The 25,742-nt window shown below is 37.1% G+C and overlaps 1 protein-coding gene across 3 annotated transcripts in view; it reads right to left on the bottom strand.

Moving 5' to 3' along the window:
- Positions 1–21,138, bottom strand: part of LOC306888532 (ribosome quality control complex subunit TCF25-like) — a 120,257-nt gene extending 99,119 nt beyond the window's left edge. For 2 of the 3 annotated variants that reach the window (XM_079446886.1, XM_079446887.1), the window contains exons 1-5: positions 20,851–21,138; positions 13,489–13,593; positions 13,251–13,313; positions 8,986–9,110; positions 3,015–3,080 (exon numbers count right to left, since the gene is read on the bottom strand). In XM_079446886.1, the coding sequence (XP_079303012.1) occupies positions 3,015–3,080; positions 8,986–9,110; positions 13,251–13,313; positions 13,489–13,593; positions 20,851–21,012 (521 nt within the window). In that variant the 5' untranslated portion in view covers positions 21,013–21,138. The remainder of the gene's footprint in view (positions 1–3,014; positions 3,081–8,985; positions 9,111–13,250; positions 13,314–13,488; positions 13,594–20,850) is intronic. The other variant, XM_079446888.1, reaches the window with a different exon arrangement.
- Between the last annotated feature and the right edge of the window lie 4,604 nt (positions 21,139–25,742).

A 25,742-nucleotide genomic window follows, 5' to 3' on the forward strand; every position in this document is an offset into this window, starting at 1 on the left:
AATCACTTGACTGCTCTGCTTGCTGATTAACGTTTGTAGCTTGAATAAAGAATAATCAATATAGTGTAACGGAGGTCGTCTTGTCCCAAAATATAACAAAGGTTAAACGCACAAAAAAAAAAAAAAAAAAAAACTATCTGAAGCGGGAATCGAACCCCGATCACACACGTGAGGACACAGAGTCCTAACCGCAAGACCACGTCTCGTTGACAAATAGAACTGCACTCAGTCTGTATTCGACTCAGACCGAAAGCCTCAAAGGCAGAAAAAAAAGAAACAAACAAACAAAAAAACACAATCAGTTATTGTTGTTCGGGCGCCAGACAAGTATATTATACCTGCCACATTTTTATATTAATTTCATCCCGGATAGCAACGGACAACCAAACCATCCGCTACATACAAACAAGAGGAAGACAAAACAAAATACAAACTACAGGAAGAATACGTAATTTTCTTTGTTTTAATGAGGTAACGTTTTTATATTCTAGACAGGTTTTATTATTATTATTATCTCCAAGCACTACAATTCCATTCAAAAAAAGAAAAAAAAAAGGAATTAATCGAGCAAAACCAACTAAAACAAAATAACACTTTTCAAATATGCATAAATGAGTGTAATGTGTTTGTGTGACTAGTGAGTGGAACACTGACCAAGCTGGCAGCACGGGTGGCTAAGAGTGACTCGGGAATATTAGCAGCGGCAGCCGGTCTTGGCTCCTTTGAGAGGAGTATGGTTCGAACCTCCAGTTCAATCCCAGATGTTAAAAAGAGGCATTCACTGGCCAAGAGAAATGCCCTTTAGCAACAGGCTCAACAGGTAGCACCACCTCCTCTCCACAATCCACACACTCCGAAAACGACGGATTCACCCGCTAGGACTGCCTCCAAAAAGTACGTAACTGGTCAGACCAACCTCTTTCCGGTCTCTAAACCTCACACTATATACACATAGACTCCTCCTCTTAATTAGTGCTGCTTCCAATCCAGATATAATATCATTTGGAAGGCGGTGATAGAAAAAAATAAAAATAAACAAAGGGGCAGTATAGAAAATATCTGTAATGCCACAATAGCTTATGCATACAATTTATAGTTTGTGAAGATTGTTTTAAATTTACTTATAAAAAGTTGTTATTTTTCATAGACTACTAAATGTTCAATTATATAAATGTTTAATTATATATAATTTCAATTATACTAGAATGTTAAATGGTTATAATTAATGGCTAAAATTAAAAAAAAAATAGATTTAATAGAGACAACAGTAACATTATTTGTATCAATGATACTTCTTCATTAATAATAGGCTAGTAAAAAGATGCCATTAAATACGTATTTAAAATATACCATCTTTATGTTGTTTCTATATTAATTTGGAAGTTCAGTGTGAAAATAGGACAACACAAATATTAATATGCGTTTAGTCACATTTTTTTAAATCACAGAAAAAATATAAAATGTGAAAAATTAACATTAGTGCTGTCTGCCATTCAATTAATTTTTTATAGATGTTACTGTTGGTAATATTTGTTCATTTTACTGCTGAATATGCATTTCAATTTAATTTCCAATTTTACATGCCCCCCAGAAAAAAAATCGGGATGGCCTCCCACCCCCTTGGTCCCCTTCAAATGTTAAATTCGATAATCCGGCTCTCAAATGTAGTTAATTGAATAGCCCTGGTCTAGATGTTTAAAAAAAAAAAATATATATATATATATATATATATATATATATATATATATATATATATATATATATATATATATATATATATATATATATATATATATATATATATATATATATATATATATATATATATATATATATATATATATAAATAAATAAATAAATAAATAAATAAATAAATATATAAATAAATAAATAAATAAATAAATAAATAAATAAATAAATATATATATATATATATATATATATATATATATATATATATATATATATATATATATATATATATATATATATATATATATATATATATTAGTTTTTTTTTTTGTGTATTGCCAGATTTATACGAAATGTTGCACAATGAATTAGATTAGATTAAATTCGATTATTTACTTAAATTTCATATTTTAATTTATGTATTAAATGACATTTTCTACTTATTTCATTTTACTAATAACCTTATACAAATCATTTCAGTGAACTGTCTTGTAATTGTTGCTACACTGAAGCTCTTGTGGTTCCCCCCATTTGATTCAATGTTTTTGTGCTTTTTGGGCATGCACATCATAATAAATGTACCCGTTTTACAAAACTTAAAGAATTTTCCCATAAATGTGACATATAACTGAAAATGGGAGAATCTCAGCTTTAATGTTGTATATGGCACATAGTCAGGATAATTATGGTTAAAATGTGTTGCAGTTTTAAATATAAGCTTTTGTTTACGTTGGAATTTCTCAAAAACATGATTTTCTGAGTCCAAAATTAAGCAAATCTTTGACATGGCCTAACTCAGTCAATATTAAAGATATCAATGTAATATTTTCACAGAATGTTTTTTACATTATGTTGGATTATGTATGTAGAAAACAGTAAATCACCAAAAAAATTACTTTAGCTGGGTTTTCACAGACAGGGTCACATTTGTGTATTTGTTTTTGATTGACATTTAGTCTTTTTTTTTTATTTGGGCTAGTTAAATTAATTTTCAGGCTACCAAAATCTGAAGAGTACATGCCCGTAGGGCTACCAGGGATTTTGAAATTTTGCGAGCCCTGAATAACTTCATTAGTAAACATTTACAATTGTCTTCCAAAACTCATTTGAAGACAAACTGCAATCTGATATCTCAAACCACTTCAGGACATGATTCGAGATGCATCAAAGACGCAACTCGGCCAAGTACAAATGGATTTAGTTTTTTAAGCCACATACTGTATTCAAATAATACAACTCGCCAACTTTTGGATAAAATGTATTTAGGGAAATCTAACCCGTAACTAAAAACAGTCAAACTGAAAATAATATTATGAAATTACCTCTGGTCTCCCAGCACAGCCCGCGCTCCAAAATACCTCTTCAACTCGGTCTCTGGATTCAGATTCCTTTATGACCCAGAAGAAAGAGAAATCATTTGAGATTAAATATTTGGGCAACACTTTAGATTAGGAAACACATTCATTTACATTTACTTTTAGTAATTTAGATGCTTATATCCAAAGCGACTTACATGAGGAAAATAAAAGCAACCAAACCAGCAAAAGAGCAATAATATGCAAGTGCTATAACAAGTCTTGGTTAGTCTATTGCAGTGCATGAGGTAAGCTTTTGTGTTTGTTTGTTTTTTTGTTTTTATAATAAATAAAAAGAACACAAGTAGATACAATAGAAAAAGAATAGAGAACACTTGTGTTAGAGGGTATTTAAAAAAAAAAAAAAAAGTATATAAAATAGAAACAGAATATAGAGTGCTAGAGTTAGAAGGTCAAATATAGATGGAAGAGATGTGTTTTTAGCCATTTCTGCTCAGATTGAGTTGGGCAGGTCATTGCACTACGAAGGAACAGTTAAGGTAAAAGTCTTTGAAAGTGATTTTGTGCCTCTTTGGGATGGCACTAGAATGCACTGTTCACTTGCACAACACAAGCTTCTGGAGGGCACATAAGTCTGAAGTAGTGAATTTAGGTAAAGGAGGTGCAGAGCCAGTGGTTGTTTTGTAGGTGCAAACATCAACGTCTTGAATTATATGCAAGCAGTTATTGGTATCCAGTGCAATATGATGAACATATGATGAGGTGTGACATGCACACTTTTCGGCTCATTAAAGACTGATCTGATCTTGAATAATTCTCGGGGGGGGGGGGGGGGGTAATTCCAAGTGTCAAATGTGTGTAAGTGAATGTATTTGTCATTTAAAAAAAAAAAAAAAAAAAAAAAAAAAAAAAAACCTTTATAATGCTCATTCAGGGAATCAGATCTTTGGATTAATATTCACCCATTTCTCCCGAAATACATGAAAGTAAATCACCGTTGAACTAGGAGAAGAATAAAGTGAACTTTATAGTTAGCTATACAATGTTTATGTAAATAAAACATATCGTCAGTATTAGACATCAGTGAGTATTAGGGCTGCCCCCTAATAGTCGACTAAATTTTATTAGTCACTTAGTCGCAGAAAAAAAAAAATTGGCGAACATTGGCAAAGTCATGCAGATCGTTAACGGCTGGTCCATGGTAATACAGTACATCGGGCAGGACATCCAAATTCTCACCTATCATTCATCCACCACAAATATGGCTTATCATCTGAAATTTGTAAGCAGCAGCAACTTTACATGGCCACTCAATCTAATGTTAACCTAGAGAAATGTGCGCTGTTCAAGTGTCTGTGGGGAGTGCGGAAGCTGAATAATGGCGCTTTTCCACTGCATGGTACAGGAGTCACGGCAGTAGAGGCGGCGCTGCTATAACGACACGTGAATGCAGTGGAACCCGAGCCGAACTGGGCTGTGTGGTGCTGTTCTGAGCCGTGCCGAGCAGAGTCGTACCACGCAGTGGAAAAGCGCCATAACAGCGTCCTCACTGCAGGACAGATGGAGGCTCCAATGTGCTCACTTGCTCTTAAAATACTCCGTCATTTTTGGTCATACAGATCTGTACAGACTCTACGTTTATTTGTGTGCACTCACAATAACAATAAAATGCACTTTTGTAAAATAATGAAAGCAAACAGGATGCACTTTCTGCCGTCTCGGTCTCTGTGAACTTGAGCGCGAAACTCCGTGTATATTTTTGCCTTACAGACATTAAAAATATATCTATAGAGAGTGAAATATCTACTTTCAAATGAACCAATTCAAATGGAAAACAAATATTCTCAGATTATGTCATTCATATGAAACATGCATACAGGCGCATCACTACTGCAGATATGACAAATCAGTGTCGCTGATTAATCTCTTAAACCGAAACAAAGAAAGCACTTGTTTATCAGTGAATTATTAAAATGTTAATGCAGCCTCCTTACTGTTTTTCCCTGACACATTCATGAGCATTACTTCTGCCGGTGTGCTGTGGCAAGCTTTATACATGTGCTTATTAGGCTATGTAGGAAATAGGCGGATTATGATTTAAATGGTTCCTTAATAAACGTGTGATTAGTCGACTAATACTTAAAATGAATGACTACTAGTCGACCAGAAAAATCCTTAGTCGAGGGCAGCCCTAGTGATTATTTAACATGTCTTTTTTTCTAGTAATTAATTTGAATGTCTGAAACCTAAATGAAATGAGAAGAATGGCTGAGTAAATTGTTATTTTAGTTTTCTTTGCGCCAAAAAAATATTCTCGTAGCGTCGCAAAAGTGAAGTTGATCCACTGATGTCACATGGACTGTTTTACCGATGTATTTACTACGTTTCTGGACCTGGGAACATTTCAGTTGTGTTGCTGTCTATGGAGTGTCAGATAGCTCTCCGATTTCATCAAAAACATCTTAATTTGTGTTCCGAAGGTCTTACAGGTTTGGAACGAAATGAGGGTGAGTAATCAATGACAGAATTTTCATTTTGGGGTGAACTTATTAAATGTTAAATTAATGAAATGGACACTAAATAGAATTAATTATTATAATAAAACATTGTACACTAATCCACACAATTTTAATGTTTCTGTGGGACGATGTGAGACACCTATCAAATTCAATTGATTATTGTAAATATTAGCAACACTCTATGGACACCTTGGCAATAGAATCTCCATTGGCTCGTAATTTCTTTTTGTTTACTCACCAGACTAATATTAATTATCTGATATACTTAACTAAATGTACATGGGTCATTGATGTATGAGGATTTTTGACAGGCAAATTTTAAAATGTTATGTAAAAAGTAATGTTCTTCAAACATTAAGAAGGTTGTGTACACAAATTCATATTAAAATGTTAAATCAAGTTATTTAGTGTTTTTTTTTTTTCCAGCTAAGTGAATCGGCCGTAGCCTTAAATGTCATGCGGTGCGACCATGATTTATATTAAAATTGATTCATTTCCTTAACATGCTTAACATTTTTTTCAAGATGTTCTCAGTAATTAAAGTGTTTAGAAATGAAGTATTTGCATTTCTAAATGAATCGTAAACATTTCTTAGAGCAGAAAATAACATCTGGAGTTTGTGCTTGACTGCAGGGTCAGAATTAACATGCTGGCTATGGCGAGCGTTTTATTTTACTTTGCATGGCAGTGGAATCTGGTAAAATAGGTTAAAATAGTTATTAATAAATATATAATAATTACCAAACTAAAATTAGATGCTCTAAACAATTTTTTGCATTTTTTATCATATTGTACAAAGATTAAACTGCCCGAAATTACCTCAACTGCATAAAAATCTAAAAAAGTATTGTGTATATAAACCATTAATTGAATAAAGTACAAAAATATGAATCTGGGACATATATCTGGAAAACACTCTGCAGTGGTCGCACCACATGATATTTTCAAATTCAGTCAATTTACAAGTACAGAATTAGCCACCTAAACAAAACAAGCTAGCTTCCCATGAAAGGACACTATGAAATTTATAATAAAAATAAATACTTATAGCAATAACTTAATATTCATTATTTTTTTGAGGTCACAAGATATCCAAATGTGTTAACTACATACCAGCCATTAAAAAGTTTTTTTTTTTTTCAAATTTGAAAGGAGTTACAAACCTGCTTGATGCTTCTATGGGTGCTTGGCAAATTGTTATATGATGCAATGTCCTATCTTTGAGTGGATTTCAACATAAAAGTACCAAAATGGTAGTTTCTTGATGGTCGCACCACATGATAAAATAGAGATTATCGGACAAAGTTTGTTTGAATATTATGATTCTCTCTTTAATCTGCACAACAATTTAATGTACAAAATATATATACAATTTTTATTTTTTATTTCTATCTTTTTGCACAATTTCATGTACAGTATATATGTAAAGTTATTGTACAGTCTTAGTTTGTGTATGTCTAGGCAACTAGGTATAGTAGTTATAGTATTTATAGTATATGTATAGTCAGATGCTCTGTTATTTTATTAGATTTTTTTCTCTGATACTTGCATTGTTGTATGTTTATCTTATATTTAACTAGTATGTAGCACCGTGGTCCTGCGAGACATGACATTTCGTTCCACTATATGTCCACACATGTAGCAGAATGGCAATAAAGCTCAACTTGAACTTGAGCTTGATGGACATATAAATACAAATACTTTGCAATTGTTTTTAAACCCGTTTCAGTAAATAAAATTTGTAAAGCGTTGAAAGGCATTGATAACAAAACATCTGTAGGCCCAGATAACTTAGACCCTTATCTTTTAAAGGTAGCAGCGGATGTTATAGCTGAGCCAGTTACTCATATTTTTAATCTAAGTTTATCAAATTCTTTACCTAAAATCTGGAAAGCTGCTTATGTTCTCCCATTATTTAAAGGTGGTGATCCCTCAGACATGAACAACTATCGTCCCATCTCCAAACTCTCAGTTTTGGCCAAGATTCTTGAATCTCAGGTAAACTTACAGTTAAAACTGTTTTTAATTGATAACATTTTAAATTCTTTTCAATCTGGTTTTAGAACTGCCCATAGTACCATTACTGCTACTACAGTAGTGTTAAATTATATTATTGGTGCACTGGATAAAACAGCACTGCGCAGCATTATTTGTGGATCTATCCAAGCCGTTTGATTCAGTGAATCACGAATTACTGCTAAACAAACTTAGCAGTGCTGGTTTTGGACCAGGGACATTGAAATGGTTTAGAAATTATTTGGCAGATCGGACTCAGTGTGTTCATGTAGAGGATCTCAAATCTGATTTTCTTGATATATTTAAAGGGGTCCCCCAGGGTTGCATTTTGGGACCTATTTTGTTTTCTATTTATATAAATGATTTGGGCAAGGACATTCAAGCAAAAAAAACACTTTTATGCTGATGATACTATTATTTATACACTTGCTCCATCTACGTATAACACAGGCGGTGAAAGAGCTTCAGATTGCATTTCAGTCACTGGAAGATGCTCTGGTTAGTTTAAAATTAGTTTTAAATTCACAGAAAACTAAGTTTATGGTTTTTTCAAAAGCTCAGGCACAGGTACTTGATAATCTTAGCATTTTTACATCTGATGGTAAAATTATTGAAAGAGTACCTTCTTATAAGTACTTGGGTATTTGGATTGATGATAAGCTTTTATTCAATGTACACATGGCTAAACTAATCAGGAAGCTCAAACTGAAGCTTGGCTTTTATTTTAGAGTGGGCCAGATTTGAGGATGCCTGGTCTAGGTCATGTATTAAATTCATACATATTTTAATATGAACAACTATTAATAACAATATCTATGAATTTGTACTTTTTCTTATTGATGTCACACTGAAGCTGTGTGATTTTCATAGTAGTGCACCCTTTAAGCTCACCTTACAATAATGTGAAATCTTTTTGTTTGCGCATTAATTCCGCCCACTACCAGAGAAACCGGCATTTCTTAAAAGCTGAAGAATTCCAAAAGGAAATCCGTTATTTTGACAGGGAAATACAACAAAGAATATGGTTTACATGTAGCTCGTCAATTCTGCATGTTATCTAAGACTCTCTTGCTCTGTATCTTTCTTAGCAGGTGTGTGAGACAAAGCAACAGCGAGTCGTGCGCCTTCACACTAGAGTTTACGGTACGTCAAATACAGGTAGCCTACACTGCGCATCATTCAGATGAACTGAAAAATAAAATTATAATATTAATACTATATTAATAAATTATAGTAACGCCGCGTTTTATTGTCAGTAACGGTAACGGCGTTGTAACGGGGGAAAACAGTAATTTGTTTGATTACTCGTTACTTAAAAAAAAAACACTGTTAGTAGTGTCGTTTATATATAACGCCGTTATTCCCATCACTGGTTACCAATATGTGTCTTTTAAATTTACTACATTTAAGTGGCACAGATTTTTTTCACACATGAACCTCACCTGTGTTCCACGTACAGTACAGGTCTGTGTTCAGAAGCGCTGTTGTCTGTGCTCTGGTATGACAGGCCTTTTTCCTTCTCCAGGGTCTCTAAGAAAGCATCAATATCTCCCACACTCAAATCGTCCTGACAATCACACACCACACAATAAGTGAATTTTAAGCACATTAGGCACATGGAAAAACAGACCTACTATAATAAATATTGGCACTTTTGGTTATTAACATATTAACACTGCTACAAAGAATTTAAAGGACCAAGGCTACATTACTCAAAACCACTAAGCCTAGATAGATTGTAGAAAAACCTGGTGCCAGTGCTTCCCAGTTTCTATGACGTACTTAGCTAACCCAGACATCGCTACGTGACTTCGAAGCCATGCTTCTCTCTCTTCTCACGTGTATACTTTGGATCGCATGCAGGGTGCCGCCCAATGGGCTGCTATAAACAATTAGATTTTTTTTTCCCCCCACGATCATCGTTTTCATGATCAATCATCGCTGTCATGGCCGTGTACTCGAGTACTCAATCGTCGCCGTTGCACATCCCCAGCCGATAGTGCACTCATGCATTCCCAGTGCAACCAACTATACCATGTACCATTATTAATCTATTTTTATTCCTTGTTATTATATTATTACAATAATACATTACACTTATACTACACCTTATTTATAGGATACTAATAAAATGTTAGACTGTTGTACTGTATATCTCATTATATATTACAAATTCCATACCATTTCTACTGTAAATGTTAATATGCTTTTGTCCAGAAAAAAAGCAACTCACCTGTTTACTTGTGTTTGTTTATAGGGCAGTCTTGCCCTGTCCAATAAAGCAAACACGTTGAAGTATCGCAGCAATGGGCAAAAGCACCCAATAAGGCATCTACTTATGTCGAAGGCCAATGTCACTTAAAGTCCATATTTCCATCAGTAACTGCGGAAATTAAATTAGGGCTGCACGATTAAATCAAATGCGATTTCCGGTGCGCATTTTGTCAGTAAGGCCGGTTCTGTAATCAGCAGTAAATCTCCATCACGTGGAGCAGCATTTACTACACAGAGCTGTAGTTCACTGACAGGTTACTCTAAAAACAAAAAAATAATGCAGATGATATTATTGCCCGATTATGAAATCAAAGAAATCGTTTGCGATAACAGCTGTTTGGCCATTAACAGCAGTGATAAAGGCATTGCATTATAAATATACTTTATTATAATGAAAATTATAATAAGAACTCCGCTAAACCATATATTGTCGTAGTCGTGTGTTTACTAGTCACGTTGAATCAATGAAAACAGTTAAATCTTCTGTTTATTCAGCAACTGCTATAGCCCTTAAATCACTGTCCACGTGTCGTCACATCCGGCTCCGACTAGTAGCGTAAAGGAATTTCCGCATGCTTTGTCGTCAATGGACAGACGCCAGTTTTGTGAAGAAAATTAAACTAATTTAGAAAATTAGAACATTTAGAACATTGACGAAATAAACGTCAATATTAAAACCACGTATTGAGGGGGATCACGTGACGCTTTCATGAGCCAAGTCGCACATTAGCTGAGCTCCGTGTATATTACGGTCTTTTACTGTTGGTCATCTTTTTTTTTACATGTGGGGTAGTTTTTTCATTTGTCGTTGGTCTGGAGATGTCATACAGTCGGAAACTCGCTTATCTTTCACCATCATCCACACCAATTAAGAAGAAAACAAAACCAGCAGCCACAGCGGCCCGAGCCGACATCAAAGACAATATGGCAATCACTATAAATCGATTTGAGGACATTTTGAAGGCTGAATTAGCAGCAATGCGCACTGATTTCCCCTCTCACATGACTACAATCCAGAATATATGCTCTAAAATTGACTTTTTAAATCGGTGAACAGAGAGAGCAGAAAATAGTGATCGCCGAACACACTGGCCATCTGGATGCCCTCGAGCAGCAGGTGACTGATTTAAAAGACCGCAGCAGACGCAGTAATCTCCGCCTGCTGGGACTACTTGAAGGGGCCGAGAAGGATGACCCGATCGGCTTTCTGAAACGGCCACTGCCTATCTGGATCCCATCACTTGCGGGCAAAGATATCGAGATCGACGTGCGCATCGAGTTCATAAGGGTTTGATAATACTGAGTGACTCGACTTCTGATTTACTATTCTAGAACTTCATGTGTCAATCGGCTACTGGCAGTTCTTCGTGTAAGCTAGGAAACTTGGTATCACTAATGTACAGTTTTCAATGTACATGATGCAATTATTTATGTTTGTTTCCTCGTTATGGAAAGTATACATACTCTTTATTTAATGAAAAAAAAATGTAACCCCACTTTATCACTCTTATAATACGGCTAATAGGTATTCTAAAGAATGGTACTAGCTGTCATGTTACTGTCACTGATTAAGACAGGGGAGGGCGGCAGCCAGTCTGTAAAAGTTTTATGGGGTGGGTTTTCTTTATGTTAATGGGTTTTTAAAGGCAGACTTGAGTTAATTCATTTGCAGTGGTATAACTTTCTCTCATTTATTCAGTTCACTTATTTGTTTGATAGTAATGACTGAAATTAATATAATAAGTTGTAATGTCAATGGTTTAAATGGCCAACAACTACTGTAACGAAAAAAGGTTGACATTGCTTTGATACAGAAAGCTAATTTGTGGAAGGATGATGTTCATAAATGCAATAATAAATATTACGAGGTGGTCTCTTTTGCTGCGACAGACAATAAAACTAAAAGTGTTTTGATAACTGTTTGAAGAAATTTAAATATTTCCATTTTAGACAGAAATGGTGATAATGCTGACAGAATTGCCTGTACATCCCTTGTGGAAAGTAATTCTCCCTGATCCTAACTGATGGTCCTGTTGTTTCTGCTTCGGTCGTTTGCTCTTTTCTCCTCGTACAGTCATGCACACAATTGTCCATGGCAACTATCTGGTCTAGGGATATGAGTGGTGACTTCCAAACTTTGTTTTCTGATCAGATTTGGGAGACGATCACATCATCATCGAAGAGCCCAGATCATCGGATAATCCATTTGAAATTGCTGCATGGACTTTGTCTGTCCCCTTTGGGGCGCTTCTGTGTGCATGTATAGCCTTTACCAAATTGCAGTTTATGTATGTCCACGGGCTGCACTCGGTGCATGTGTTTTTTCTTGTTTTTTTGTTTCTTCTTTTTGATGTGTAGTTTTTGTATCACTGTATGTTATTTATTTATTTAATTTTTTTTTAGTTTGCCTTTAAATAAAATAAAAAATAATTGTTCACAAAAAAAAAAAAAAAAAACTGAGTATTAATAACGATTCCATTCCATGTATCATGTCATCTTTCATTTTAATTTGTAACATTAGCCTATCTGAGCGAAGCGACTGTCAGCGCTGCAGGTGTTGCCAGTCAGATTAATGAAGAGCACACAGCTCAAGTTACTGCCAGAGGAATACTCGGACTGATTTCATTTTTTATATTATTTAATAATAGTTTGAATTATATTTTTTGTGATTACTCCCGCTCTTGTTCACAGTATAATGATATTCAATCAATAACTCGATTAAGATGATCAAACTTATTTTTAATTATCGTCTATGGGCAAGAAATATTTCTTTTTTTGAACAACTTCAATTTGATGCAATTATATGGGTTTCTTCTGCGGGGCGTATTTGGAGTTTCCCGCACGAGAGCGCCCTCTGACCTTCGGATGGAGATTTACTGCTGATCACAGAACCGTGCTTCACTGAAAGATATGCATGACAATTGCAGCTTCTGTCTAATCGCAATTGCAATTTCATTTCGATTTATCATGCAGCCCTAGCTTAAATATCAAAAAAGAATGAAGAACATTACATTGATCAAGACTTCTATGAGCTTCCGCAGATCCAATCATATGTTATGCTTCATGAAGATCTTATCTAGTTATCAGTCTGCATTTTAGAATGGGCATTTTATCTTTGTTTAATAATGCAGTGGAGAGCAATAGGAATGTGGAGAGAGAGAGAGAAAGATTTAAACTTATTTTTATTTAAACTCGCATTCTGTGAGAGTGCTCCAGCTCAACATGTAAAAAAAATAAAAAAAAATAAATAAAAAAAAGCATGTGAATTAACCACCAAATCAGGTGGTAAAGTGACTGACACGAGAAGCTAATAAATCTTAATTATTAAAAATAAAAATAAATATTAAAAGTAGCTTGGGGGGGGGCATCTAATGTTTTGGTAAACAAATACATGTATACATAACAAACAGAAATAAGTGAATAGAAGTCCCACCCTTCCACTCTCAGCTGGAGTCTTTTTCTTCTTTTTTTTCTTTTTTTTGTTTGACTTCTCATTCTACAAACAAAAAGACATTACAAAGAAAACAACAGAATTGAGAAATGAAAAGAATTTAGAAGTTAAAATACACTGTCAAATGTTCTGAACATTGCATTTCACAAACTCTAAATAGATCAGGGTTGCAATTTCATGTTTGGGGATGATGATGGTGATGATGAAAGGTTCTTCTCACCTTCACAGTATCTTTCTCTAGTGGAGCTCCTTCTTGTTGTCTGTCACTGATTGCCTCTGCCTTCTCCTCATCTGACGCATTTACATCCACATCAGCCTCACCTATCTGACACACAACATTATGACAGCGGCATCATAACATGGAATTTAAAACTTTATTTATAAACACTATGATCTCCGTACGGGCAGCGGACATGACAGCAGTATAGCATGCCATACTCCAAATTAAACTGCTTCAAACAATATTTGTTTGATTGCAGTAAATTTTTTACATATGCCATTTTATGACCTCATTTCAACTGTTTGACCACATTGGAATATTCTTATAAATTCATTTGTCACACTTGAGGACTATTTAGGTGAACTTCAAAACAACTTTAACTGTCATTAAAGGGGTCATGAACTGCATTTGTTTTTTTTGTTTTGTTTTTATCCGTTCCTTGAGGTCTTCTTATGTTGGTAAGATTTTTACATCCAAAGCAATCATAATTTAGAAATAAATTGCCATTTTCTAATGCTGTTTTTTGAGCCTTTGATTCAAACATTGCCTCCAGGGCCAGGGTTGAGAACCACTGCCATAGACCCAGAGGCGTCATGCCCATTCAAAGTGAGGGAGCACGTGCCCCCTCAGATTTCTGAACCAAGTGCATTTTGAATGCAACTTCCAAAAGACAAATAATAGCCAAATAATATTTTTGTATACAAAAATTTTATACACCGGTGTGATTAGATAGTTCAGTGCAGCACATCACCAGCTGCTTAATTCAAATCTGCGCTCACTGGCTGGCGCTGAGCCAGAGACAGATGCATTTGTACAGCGTTGCATTATAACCAATCACACACGATTCTGTTGACCTTATGAATGCAATGGCCAATCAGAGACGTTCAGATGAGTCGTCGCTGAAACACTTTTTTGTTCACTTGCTCGCTGACTGAATTCTCTAGCGAATTCTCTCATCAGAAACAACAAAGTGCAGATGCAAGTACGACTGTAAGTTTCATTTCACAGTGTAAACGGCATCAGTGATTTTAATGGGGTTTACAGTGATTGGCTGGCAGCAAGACAGCAACGTAATGACATCATATCATTAAAAAAGACACCTGACGTAAGAGTCAACTAATTTCTGGACCTTTATAAGGAAACTGCCAAGCGAACAAAACTACATAAGTGCATATAGATATAAATAGATAAATGAGATGTAAATAGATACATGAAATGTTTTTAATTTATTTATTTTTACATGATTCCCAATTATTTATATTTATGAATTCTAGTATTTGTACAGGCTTTACATTTTTATTTCAATGTTGTAATTATCAATTCATTTAATTTTCTCTTCGAAGCAGATTTCTTATGTGACGGCATCAATTAAAGTTTCTTAGAGATCAAGTTGTCTGCATCTCCTGCGCTAATCAAGCCACTTCCATAATAGCTGTCATCACTCGAATTAATGCACAATTCAGATTAACTGTATAACATATGTGTAAGACTCCAATACAATTATAAAGTAATTATTTCATCACTAATAAATCTTGCAATGAGTATAGATACTGGCTGTGTCTATAGTATAGACCAGTGGTTTTCAAACCCTGGGTCGCAAGACTGAAAAAATGGGTCGCCAGGATGATTTAAGGAAACGTATGTAACCAAGTTCAAGACTCAGGAAAGAAGCAACTACATAAACAACAAAACTAAAGTAACCAGCAGCCGCCTCAGGTCAGAATCAAATGTAAAGTAAAGTAAAGTAAAGTCGTGACGTATTGTCAAGTATGGTGACCCATACTCGAAATGGTGCTCTACGTTTAACCCATCCAAGTGCACACACACAGCAGTGAGTAGTGAACACACACACACACACAAACACACACCGTGAACACACACCCGGAGCAGTGGGCAGCCATTTATGCTGCGGCGCCCGGGGAGCAGTTGGGGGTTCGGTGTCTTGCTCAAGGGCACCTCAGTCGTGGTATTGAGGGTGGAGAGAGCGCTGGACATTCACTCCCCCCACCTACAATCCCTGCCGGCCCGAGACTCGAACCCACAACCTTTCGATAACGAGTCCGACTCTCTAACCATTAGGCCACGACTTCCCCGGCCACACTTCCAAATGTGTATTTGTGTTTGCACTGTTTTTGCAGCGTTGTACATTGTAGCAAATCTGAGACTTGTGTGTTGATTTCTATAACACAATGGCCAAGTGAGTCAGAATCCACTCACCGCTCAGAACACGAGTGTTCTTTTTCAGTCCAGAGTTCTGGAAGCTCGCAACGCGAATCCTCTGATTATAATGAACAAAGTGTAGAGGTGATATAATAAGAGATTAATTGTGCTGTGTTGGCAGAATCATTGATTATAGCGGAATTAGAGATTGGAATAAATTTAAATGAGTGACCGCTTTTTAAGGAAGCGTACTTTGCGCGCTTTCTTTGCTGTATATTCTCCATTCAAAATTTGAATAAATGTTTCGATTTTCATGCTGCTAAGAGGACCAATGTGGTGTACTTGCAACAAACTTTCGGAAGTGACATCCGCATATTCTCTCGAAAGCGTAATGACATTGTGATAATCATAACTATGGACTGGACAAAATGCGATATGTCAGAATAGACATAGGCAAAGCACCCTCACTAATTTCATAAGCACCGACAGTGATTTGATTTTGGAACAGAGCATCCTTCCGAAGCTCTACGGTGAGACTCGAGATCGGTCTGTATAGAGCAGTTGTCTTTCCTTCCTTCCGGGTCACGTCAATTTAAATATTTTAATTTTTTAATTATTATTATTTTAAATTAATGTCCCTGGACCAGTAGGGTACTCTTAAAATATTAAGTATCAATTCTGCTTAAAAAGATGCAATCTAAACTGGTTTACATGAAATAAGCCTGCTCCTGAGCAGGTTTAAGCTTACGGACCTGTTGCTATGACAGCAAGTCCAGCATGAGTTTCGAAGAACCAAATGATACAAGATCAAGCGAAATAGTCAATCAAATCCAGCTAACGGAGTTAGCGACAAACGAAGAACGGACTCCTGGTGTTGAAGTTGGATGTTTTAAAAAATAAAGAGGCTACAAGCCAGTTCATACACCACATGGTACCAGGGGTATACTGTCCTTTGATAAAACAGAGATGGATGCTGTTAAACCACCGGAATCCTTGAAACTCACCGGGAATGTAGATATAAGTTGGCTGACATTTAAGCAGCAATTCACGCTTTACATGCAAGCTGTTGGTCTGGATGGCGAATCAGATTCACGGAAAATAGCGTTGCTCCTGACAGTAGCTGGAACTCAAGCAATTAAAGTATACAATACTTGCACGTTCGTGGACACTGTGGACAGAGGAAAATATGATGAGGTCATTAAGAAATTTGATGAGCACTGCTCACCCAAGAAAAATTAAACATACGAGAGGTATGCGTTTCGCTCATGCGCTCAATCACAAGGAGAAAGTTTTGACACTTTTTTTTGACTGATTTGAAACTTAAGTCAAAAACGTGCAACTTCGGAATCTTGACTGAATAAATAGCAGAGATCAAATTGGAATTCATGACAAGAAAATAAGAGAAAGACTGCTTAGACTGTTAACGGAGTTAACTTTGGATGGTGCGGTCAAGATTTGTCATGCGAGCAAACTTGCTTTGTTGGATTCTAGAACTTTCAGTGATAAAGAAGGCACTACTGTTGCCAGTAGTCAGTGCTGTTACTCACAAAATGAAAAGGCAGTGTCAAAAAGCTACTCCGAAGACAAGCACAGATTCATTCTCAGCTGTAAAAGATGTGGTTCAAAGAATCAACCTAAAAAATGCCCAGCGTTTGGAAAGCAATGTGCAAAATGTAAAGGCATGAACCATTTTGATAAGCAATGTTTTTCAAAGAAAAAAAGCAAAGCAATCAATAAATGTGCACGTTGTGGAAGAGACAGAATTGTCAGACACTTTCTTTGTGGGCATGATCAACATGCAGAAACTGTTCAGCAAGAGTATGAAGCAAAAGAAAGAAATTATTCAGATTTGAACTGTGTGTCTAAGGACAAAAGGATTGTGTCACTGCAAGTCAATGGAACAATTGTGCCGCTTAAACTTGATACAGGAGCGACAGCCAAGCTCATAAGCACAAGTGACAAAGGAAATTAAAATAAAGCCCCAGATTAAAAGAAACCCTGTGTCGCTCAAAACCTACAATGGACAGGACATAAAGACTCAAGGTGTGTGCAGATTCAAAGTATGTGTCAAGAACAAAACTCATCACCTGCTCTTTGTTGTAGTCCCAGATGATCATCAGTCTCTCCTTGTTGACAAACCCGTGAGGAATTAGGACTGGTGAAAAGAGTGTACTGCATCAATAGCCATGATGTAACGGCAACAAAACAGAACACTGCAAATGACATTGTTCGTAGATTTGATGATGTTTTGAAAAGGACTGAGAGCTCCACCATTCATTTACCAAATTCAGCTCAAAGAAGATGCTCACCCTGTAGTTAACGCTCCAAGAAGTGTTTCTGCGCCAATGAAAAAGAAACTAAAAAAAAGGATCTTGACAGGATGACAGCTCTAGGAGTAATCAAGAAAGTGGAGGAACACGGACTGAGAAAACTCAGTGGTGAGAAATGACTGGTGCATAGTACTTCAGCAAGTTGGATGCATCCCAGGGATTGTGGCAATAGAAGCTTCATGAAGATGGTACTTGACAAATACATAGTCCTAGCTGATGCACCGATAACATGCAAATTCTCAGATGTGAGTTCCAGGGAAGATGATGTGAACATGCATGTGAATCTCATTGTTGAATCTCTTCCAGACTCTGATCAGAAGCTCAAGCAAATAGCTGAGACGACAGCAAAAGATCCAGTTCTCCAAGCTGTAATTGACAATCTGAAAAATGACTGGGTCAAAAGTTCTTGTGCACAATTCTAAAATGTTAGATCTGAGCTCAGTGTGGCAGATTGTATTCTTTTGAGATGAGACAGGATAGTCGTTCCCACAAGTGTTGAGAGAAGAGATGCTTTCCAGGATACATGAAGGACATTTTGGAATAGAGAAATGCAAAAGGAGATCCAGGGATTCAGTCTATTGGCCAGGAATAAATTCTGACATTGAGAAAATGGTCAGTACTTGAAGTATGCCTAAAACATCAAAACAGGCAAGCAAGAGAACTTTTGCTCACAACAGACCAACCTCAGTATCCCTGGCATAAAGTGGGTACCGATCCGTTTCATTTCCATGGAAAAGAATACTTGCTGGTAGTGGATTACTTTTCAAGTTTTCCAGAAATCGCCCTGCTGTCTAACTCCTCAAGTGCATGTGTGATTCAGCATTTCAAGTCATGTTTTGCCAGGCATGGCATCCGCTGGTAGCGATGAGTGACAACAATTCAAAAGAATTTCAGGATTTTGCTGTTCACTAGGATTTCAAACACATGACTTCCCTCTTGAGCAAGGTGCATCTCCTGCAGAGCTCTTAATGAATCCTAAGATAAGAACAACGATTCCTTCAGAATTAATACAAAACAAGACAAGATGAGCAGTGCAACTGTAAGGCAGAAACAATGGGCCTTATTCATGAAACACGAGCAGAACGAATTTTTGTGTAAATCGTTCGTAAAGCCTTTCTGACGAAACTTTCGAATTTCGTATTTTCAAAATGTTAGTTGGTACGAAAGAAAATTACACCTGCTCCCTACCATGTGTAAATGGTGCGTAAAACGTTCTCTGTTCTTTTTTGACAAACTGACGACACTGAATTTTGATGCACTGCCATTATAATATTTTACAAGTCCGTTTGTTCTGCTTGTTTTTTTGTAGCTGAGAGTTGTTAAACTTTAACTCCGATTTAGCTTTGTGTAGAACGCAGCGCATGTCACTGTCACTTTTTACCCAGCCGTCCAATCAATGGAGGAACCAATCATCCTACATCCTACCTAATATTGCTGGTTACTGCATTTTTATATTCAGTAATATTCTTCAAAATGAGATACTAATACTGCAGTGGATATTCCTTATCATAGCAAAAAAACGCTGTACCACCAAAGCATTCTCAAGCACCACCAGCTGGCCGTTTTCAGAAGAGCACCTGACATTTTTCAGGTGGCTAAAAATGCTTACGTGGACATACGTTATTGAAGATTTATTGTTAGCCATATGGCCTATTAGTCTTTTTTTGCATTTATGCAATATACTGGAGCCAAACCTAAGAAAGTAGACAAGAATATTCCACTCTGCGGTCCTGGACACGCAATTTGTGTAGCTGTAATTCATAGGTTTATGCTAATTGTGAATGAGTGTACACCAGCGCCCTACTTACGAATGATTGGAATTCATTAACATATGCATGTTTGTTTGTTAAAAAAAAAAAAGGTTAAGAAGAGTGGCTTGATTAAGTGCTGGAAATAGCAGAGGATGGGCAAAGAACGATAACAAAACTCTGAAACATGTACACAAGAGTATTGTACAAACTGTACTTCATAACGATGTTTAGACCGCTATAGAAGAATTCATATGTTCACGGTTTTTTTTATATATTTAATTTACAGATCTCAGCTTAAGTTTTGCTTCAGTTTGTATTCTATTCTATTCTTTTCTATTGTATTCTATTCTATCAGTTTAAATAGTTTGTTTTGATAATATATTATGTTAGAGCTATATTATAAACCTGATAAATAATTGACCTTGTTTTTGAGTCTTTGACTTTGAGTCTCTTGCTCATCAAGGAAGTATTCATTTAAAAAATAGAGAAAAAACTGTGATATAGTGAAATATTATTGCAATTTCTAATATTGGTTTCCTATTTTAATACCTATACTAAACACAAAATCTCTAGTTTGACTAAACACTGTTCTTTTTAACTTTTTTTTTTTATAAATATCACAGGTCCCAAAAAATACAGTATATAAAAAAAATAATAATAATTCAACAGTTAAGTATATTAAAATAGAAAACATTTATTTTAAATTGCAATAATATTTCACAATATCAGGGGCCCGAAATGTCCGCCCAATAGAGAAAAGTTCACGAGTTCAGTTCATGACGTATTCAAAAACAGAGAAAGGTTACAGCACTTAAAACATTTAAATTCATTTAAAACCAACCTTAATGTTGATAAAGTTCCTGTTTTTGTTATTTGTGAACTACATTAAGAATGTGATATTGACTAACACTAGCCTAAATCACACAACATTTCATAATTGCTATACTATAATGGTATTTTGGGCATGTACCGTTGTACAAAAAAAAAAGTTGTACCATGTCACTTTTAAAGCAATTTATGTAAATATCATGGTACTCATGTACAGTAGTCACCATGCTACGTATCAAAGTAGCATCTAATCCAACCTCTGCACTTTGACAAACACACATGCCAGACGTTACCAGCTCAAAGATGTTGCTGCTGTTCCTCTGCTTATGGGCAGTTTTATCACTCTTCATCTGCCCCTCGTCCTCTCTGTCATCTTCATCAGCGAGTTTAAAAGCGTTTAAATCGGCCTGAGCTCGCTGCTCGCCCTTCAGCCTCCGCAAAGCGCGACTTGACATGTTGGACGGCAGATCAACTGATCAGTGATCAATAATCTCGCACCGAGCACAAATGTCTCATCAACTTGTATTTGTTGTTCAACAGGAAACGCTACAAACACATGGGAAACACGTCACTTTAAACGGAAGTGGATGTGGGTGACCCTGACGTTTTTTGTTTTTTTTAAAGCTCAAAAATCAAGAATAGAACACATATAGAATAATACAACCATCAACATAAAATGATAAACAATGACCCGGACGGTTTTTAAAAAACCTTGTTTCGTTCTTTTTCTTCTTCTTCTTCTTCCTTTTTTTATTTTAATTGACTAAGGAGGTTGTTCAAAAAATATTGTACATTATAATCTGTATGGGAATATGAGAGAACGGACTAAATGAAACTCGTAGCAGGATTAATAATTTTTCTTAACAATTTCACAATTAAACAACAGTACAGACATAATAATGCACAATTGAGCGATGAACAGTGCGAGCGCGCTCTACTTCTAGAGTCTTCTGCGGCAGAGAAACAAGCGTGGGGTCATTTTTACAATGTTGTGTTTGAATTTAAGCAGCAGAAGGAGCCTGGCCATGGCCAGAGGGGTGGAAAGTAACCATTTCGTTACAGTGCTTGAGTAGCCTATATATTTTTACTTTTTTTCTTTCTACTTTCTTCGAGTATAATTAAATTGTGGTACTTTTACTTGAGTGAAATAAAACTAAAGTATTCTTCGCTACATTTAGTACTAAATAAATAAATAAAAATAGACAACGGAGGCGCCGATGGAGAAACGGAGCGAGCCGGCGTTTGACGGGCACTTTTCAAACTCCTCCTGGGGTGGAGCCCTGCGCTTCAGATCGACTTGAAGCACGGCTCCAGACGGCGATCAACGAGAGTATCCGCTTGCGGTCAGGGGCGGAGTTGAAAACGGATATGTCAAGCTGGACACTTTCTGTTAGTGACACTCACCAGAGGCGTCATGCCCATTCAAACTAAGGGGGCAGGTGCCCCCTCAGAGTTTTGAGCCAAGTGGATTTTGAATGCAGTTTCCAAAAGACATAAAATAGCCGAATCATATTTTTATATTTGATACAGTCACACTGGTGTGTGTCAAATCACCAGCTGTTAAATCTAACCTGAGTTCTCTGGCTGGCGCTGAGCCAGAGACAGACGCATTTTACAGCAGTGAGTTATAACCAATCACACACGATTCTGTTGAGCTTATGAATGCAATGACCAATCAGAGCCGTTCAGATGAGTCATCGCTGACACGGGGTGTTTTGTTCAGGGCGCGCGCTCGCTGAGTGAATTCTCTTATCATCACAACAAAGTGCAGAAGTGCGTACGATGTAAGAGATTCATTTCACAGTGCAAACAGCTTCAGTGATTATAATGGGATTTTTTGAGACTGAAGTCTTGATAATGAAATGATAATGTTCTTTGATAATGTAAGTTTCCTTTGCTGTGTTCTGTACAATGAAAGTGATATAATTAGTAACTTACAACGTTTTATTAAAGTCATGTTAAATACAAAGGCAGACATAAAATATTTTAAGGCATGATACCCATGTGGTTCTTAAGTAAAAAGTCAAATTTTATGCGTAGTTAATGGGTCATTCTACAGAAATGTCCACTTTTGGTATGGCAAGATGTCTTAAAATATATTTCTTTTTCTAACATTTAAACTTAGCCTACATTATTAGATTACTTTTTGACTTTAAGAATATACATAAATGACAGGTTATTTTAATTAATTAAAAAAAAATCTTGTGCATTTATTTACCCATAAGGAAGGTGACACCAGTGGTGGTAACTGTCAGTCTGTGTCTCGTGTTCCCCCGCCTCTCGTGTCCATATTTGGCATTTCTGTTCCTGTCATCGTTCCCTGTTCATTAGTTAATTAGTCCCTAGCCCTGTGTGTAATTGCCCCGCACCTGTTTCTGTTCTTCATTGTTGATTTCTCTATGTTTATAAGCCCTGTGTTTGCCTGCCCCTGTGTCCGGTATTATACGTCATATGTGTTCGTCGATACCCCAAGCTCCATGTTCTCCGTGTCTCCTCGCTCCTTGCTCCAGACAGAGCGTGACAGAATACCGGACCCACACAGTAAGCGGCGCTTCTCTTCCCCCGTTTTGTTTTCCGTTTTTTTGAAAAGTTCCGAGTCGGAGCCAGCCGGCCGTCGTCCGCGGCTCTCCCGAGCCCGCCGCCGGTCGCTCTTCCGGAGCGCCCCCGCGGACTCGCGCTTCCAGAGAGCCCTCCTGTGCCTGCTCCTCGCAGGTGGACTACTGCGTCTCCGCTGGTCCCGTCCAGCTCTCCTGCGTCTCCGCTGGTCCCGTCCAGCTCAGCTCCTCCAGAGCGCCCCCAAGTGTCTGCGCTTCCAGAGCGCCCCCAAGTGTCTGCGCTTCTAGCGTGCCCTCCCGTGCCGGCTCCACGCACGTGTCCTCCCGTGCCGGCCCCTCGCACGTGCCCTCCTGCGTCTCCGCTGGTTCCGTCCAGCTCCGCGCTGCCCGAGCGCCCGACAGAGTCCACGCTGCAGGGGAGCTTCCCCAAGACAATTTTTTTTTGGGGGGGGGGGGTAAGAGGGTCACAGCCTGTGTGGCCGGGCCAGGGGCCAAGGCCACAGAACCCCTCGGACGGCCCGAAGAAGTAAGGCCATGGCCTCCCGAGTCCCCCGACCTGCCATGGCCTCCCGAGTCCCCCGACCCGCCATGGCCTCCCGAGCCGAGTCTCCCGTCTCGCCATGGCCTCCCGAGTCTCCCATCCTGCCATGGCTCCCGGAACGGGCCCCGCTCTGGAGGCAGGTTGTCCTGCCCCCTGATCCCTGGAGGCCTCCAGAGCGCCCCCCCCCCCCCATTGGATGGTGTATGGTGTGAGGACACGCCTTCCGGAGGGGGGTGTAATGTCAGTCTGTGTCTCGTGTTCCCCCGTCTCTCGTGTCCATATTTGGCATTTCTGTTCCTGTCCTCATTCCCTGCTCATTAGTTAATTAGTCCCTAGCCCTGTGTGTAATTGCCCCGCACCTGTTTCTGTTCTTCCTTGTTGATTTCTCCATGTTTATAAGCCCTGTGTTTCCCTGCCCCTGTGTCCGGTATTATACGTCATATGTGTTCGTCGATACCCCAAGCTCCATGTTCCCTGTGTTTGGATTAAATAAACCTGGCTTTTGGAAATCGCTGTGTCTCCTCGCTCCTTGCTCCAGACGGAGCGTGACCGTAACACAATTTTCAACAAAAAATAAATAAATGCATTTTACAAAATGTCTGATGCAAGGTATCAAATCACATGTTGTCAATCATGGTATACTCTCTAAATTAAGTAGTTTAATCCATTTGTATTGTAGTTTTTTACAGTTCCCTAACTATAAAGCAACTTTCAACTAAAAGCAAAGTTCAACTAAAAGCTTCATATGAAATCATGAGATAAATACGAAAATTTCTGTTCTGAAAAGAGACAGTGGACTTATCGTGGGCCTTTCTTCATAGGTCTTCAGGAAAGAGGAAGAAGGAAGTCAAGTGATGTCATAAGTGTGATTTTTATTTCAAAATAAACTATTTTTGTTAAACGGTAACACCAGTGACAACTCCAGGGGACTACTACTTTCATTATTTAAAAATATTTATTCACCTTTTAGTTTGTCATTTATATCATATATTTGATAGTTATAAATACATTATTGTATTTTAAATTATAGAAAAACCTGTTTTGAACCTCAAAATAAAGCACCTTTTCTCTGTACATGGCTGTGGGGATGAGCAGTTTGGTGGTGCTTGGAATTCTATATAATTAATTAAAAAACAAATATTGCAACATTGATGGCTCAAGAAGGTGTAATTTTTCAAAGAACATAATTGTTCCATTTTAAAATCGTAACCCTATAAAGTGTTTTTCTAGTGTAATATTTCTGTAAAGGCTAAGGACAGAAAATTTGACATTTCCATAGAATGACCCTAGTAGAACATTAGGCTAAGCAGTATAGGCCTTTATCACAGTCCGCGTGTCGTCACATCCAGCTCCGATTAGTAGCGTAAAGGGATTTCCGCCTGCTTTATTGTCAATGGACAGACGCCAGTTTTGTGAAGAAAATTAAACTAATTTAGTTTAGTTGAACATTGACGCATAAACGTCAATGTTAAAACTGCGTATTTATACTGATTCCATACCATGAATCATGTCATCCTTCGTTTTAATGTGTAACATTAGCCTGAGCGACGCGACTGTCAGCGCTGCCTGTCAGATTAATGAAGAGCAAGCAGCTCAAATTACTGCCAGAGGAATGCTCGGACTGATTTAATTTGATTTTTAATAGCCTATTATTTTGTTTATTTTTTAATTATATTTTTTGTGATTAGATTAACCTCCCGCTCTTGTTCACAGTATAATGATATTCAATCGTTGCACGCAATCACGGAGAATAACTCGATTAATATGATCAAACTTATTTGTAATTATCGTCTATGGGCTGGATATATTTCTTTATTTAAACAACTTCAATTTGATGCAATTATAGAGGATTGCATCATAAAGTCAGTGCCTGAAAAAATTAGAGCACTATGTTTAATACAACAAGTTTGCCCTAAACCTTTAATTTAATCCTCATATACAGCCTTTAGTCATAATTAATGTTTTAAGCTTTGGCTAATTCTAATGCTTATTAATGTGATGTGTTGTTTGTATAGTTTTCTCACTGTTCTGTGATGAAATAAGGTGAAGAATTGCCTATACACATACAGTATGCCTCGTGCACTAATGT

Source organism: Barbus barbus (genome assembly GCF_936440315.1).
Source record: "Barbus barbus genome assembly, chromosome: 22".
NCBI classification, from domain to species: domain Eukaryota; kingdom Metazoa; phylum Chordata; class Actinopteri; order Cypriniformes; family Cyprinidae; genus Barbus; species Barbus barbus.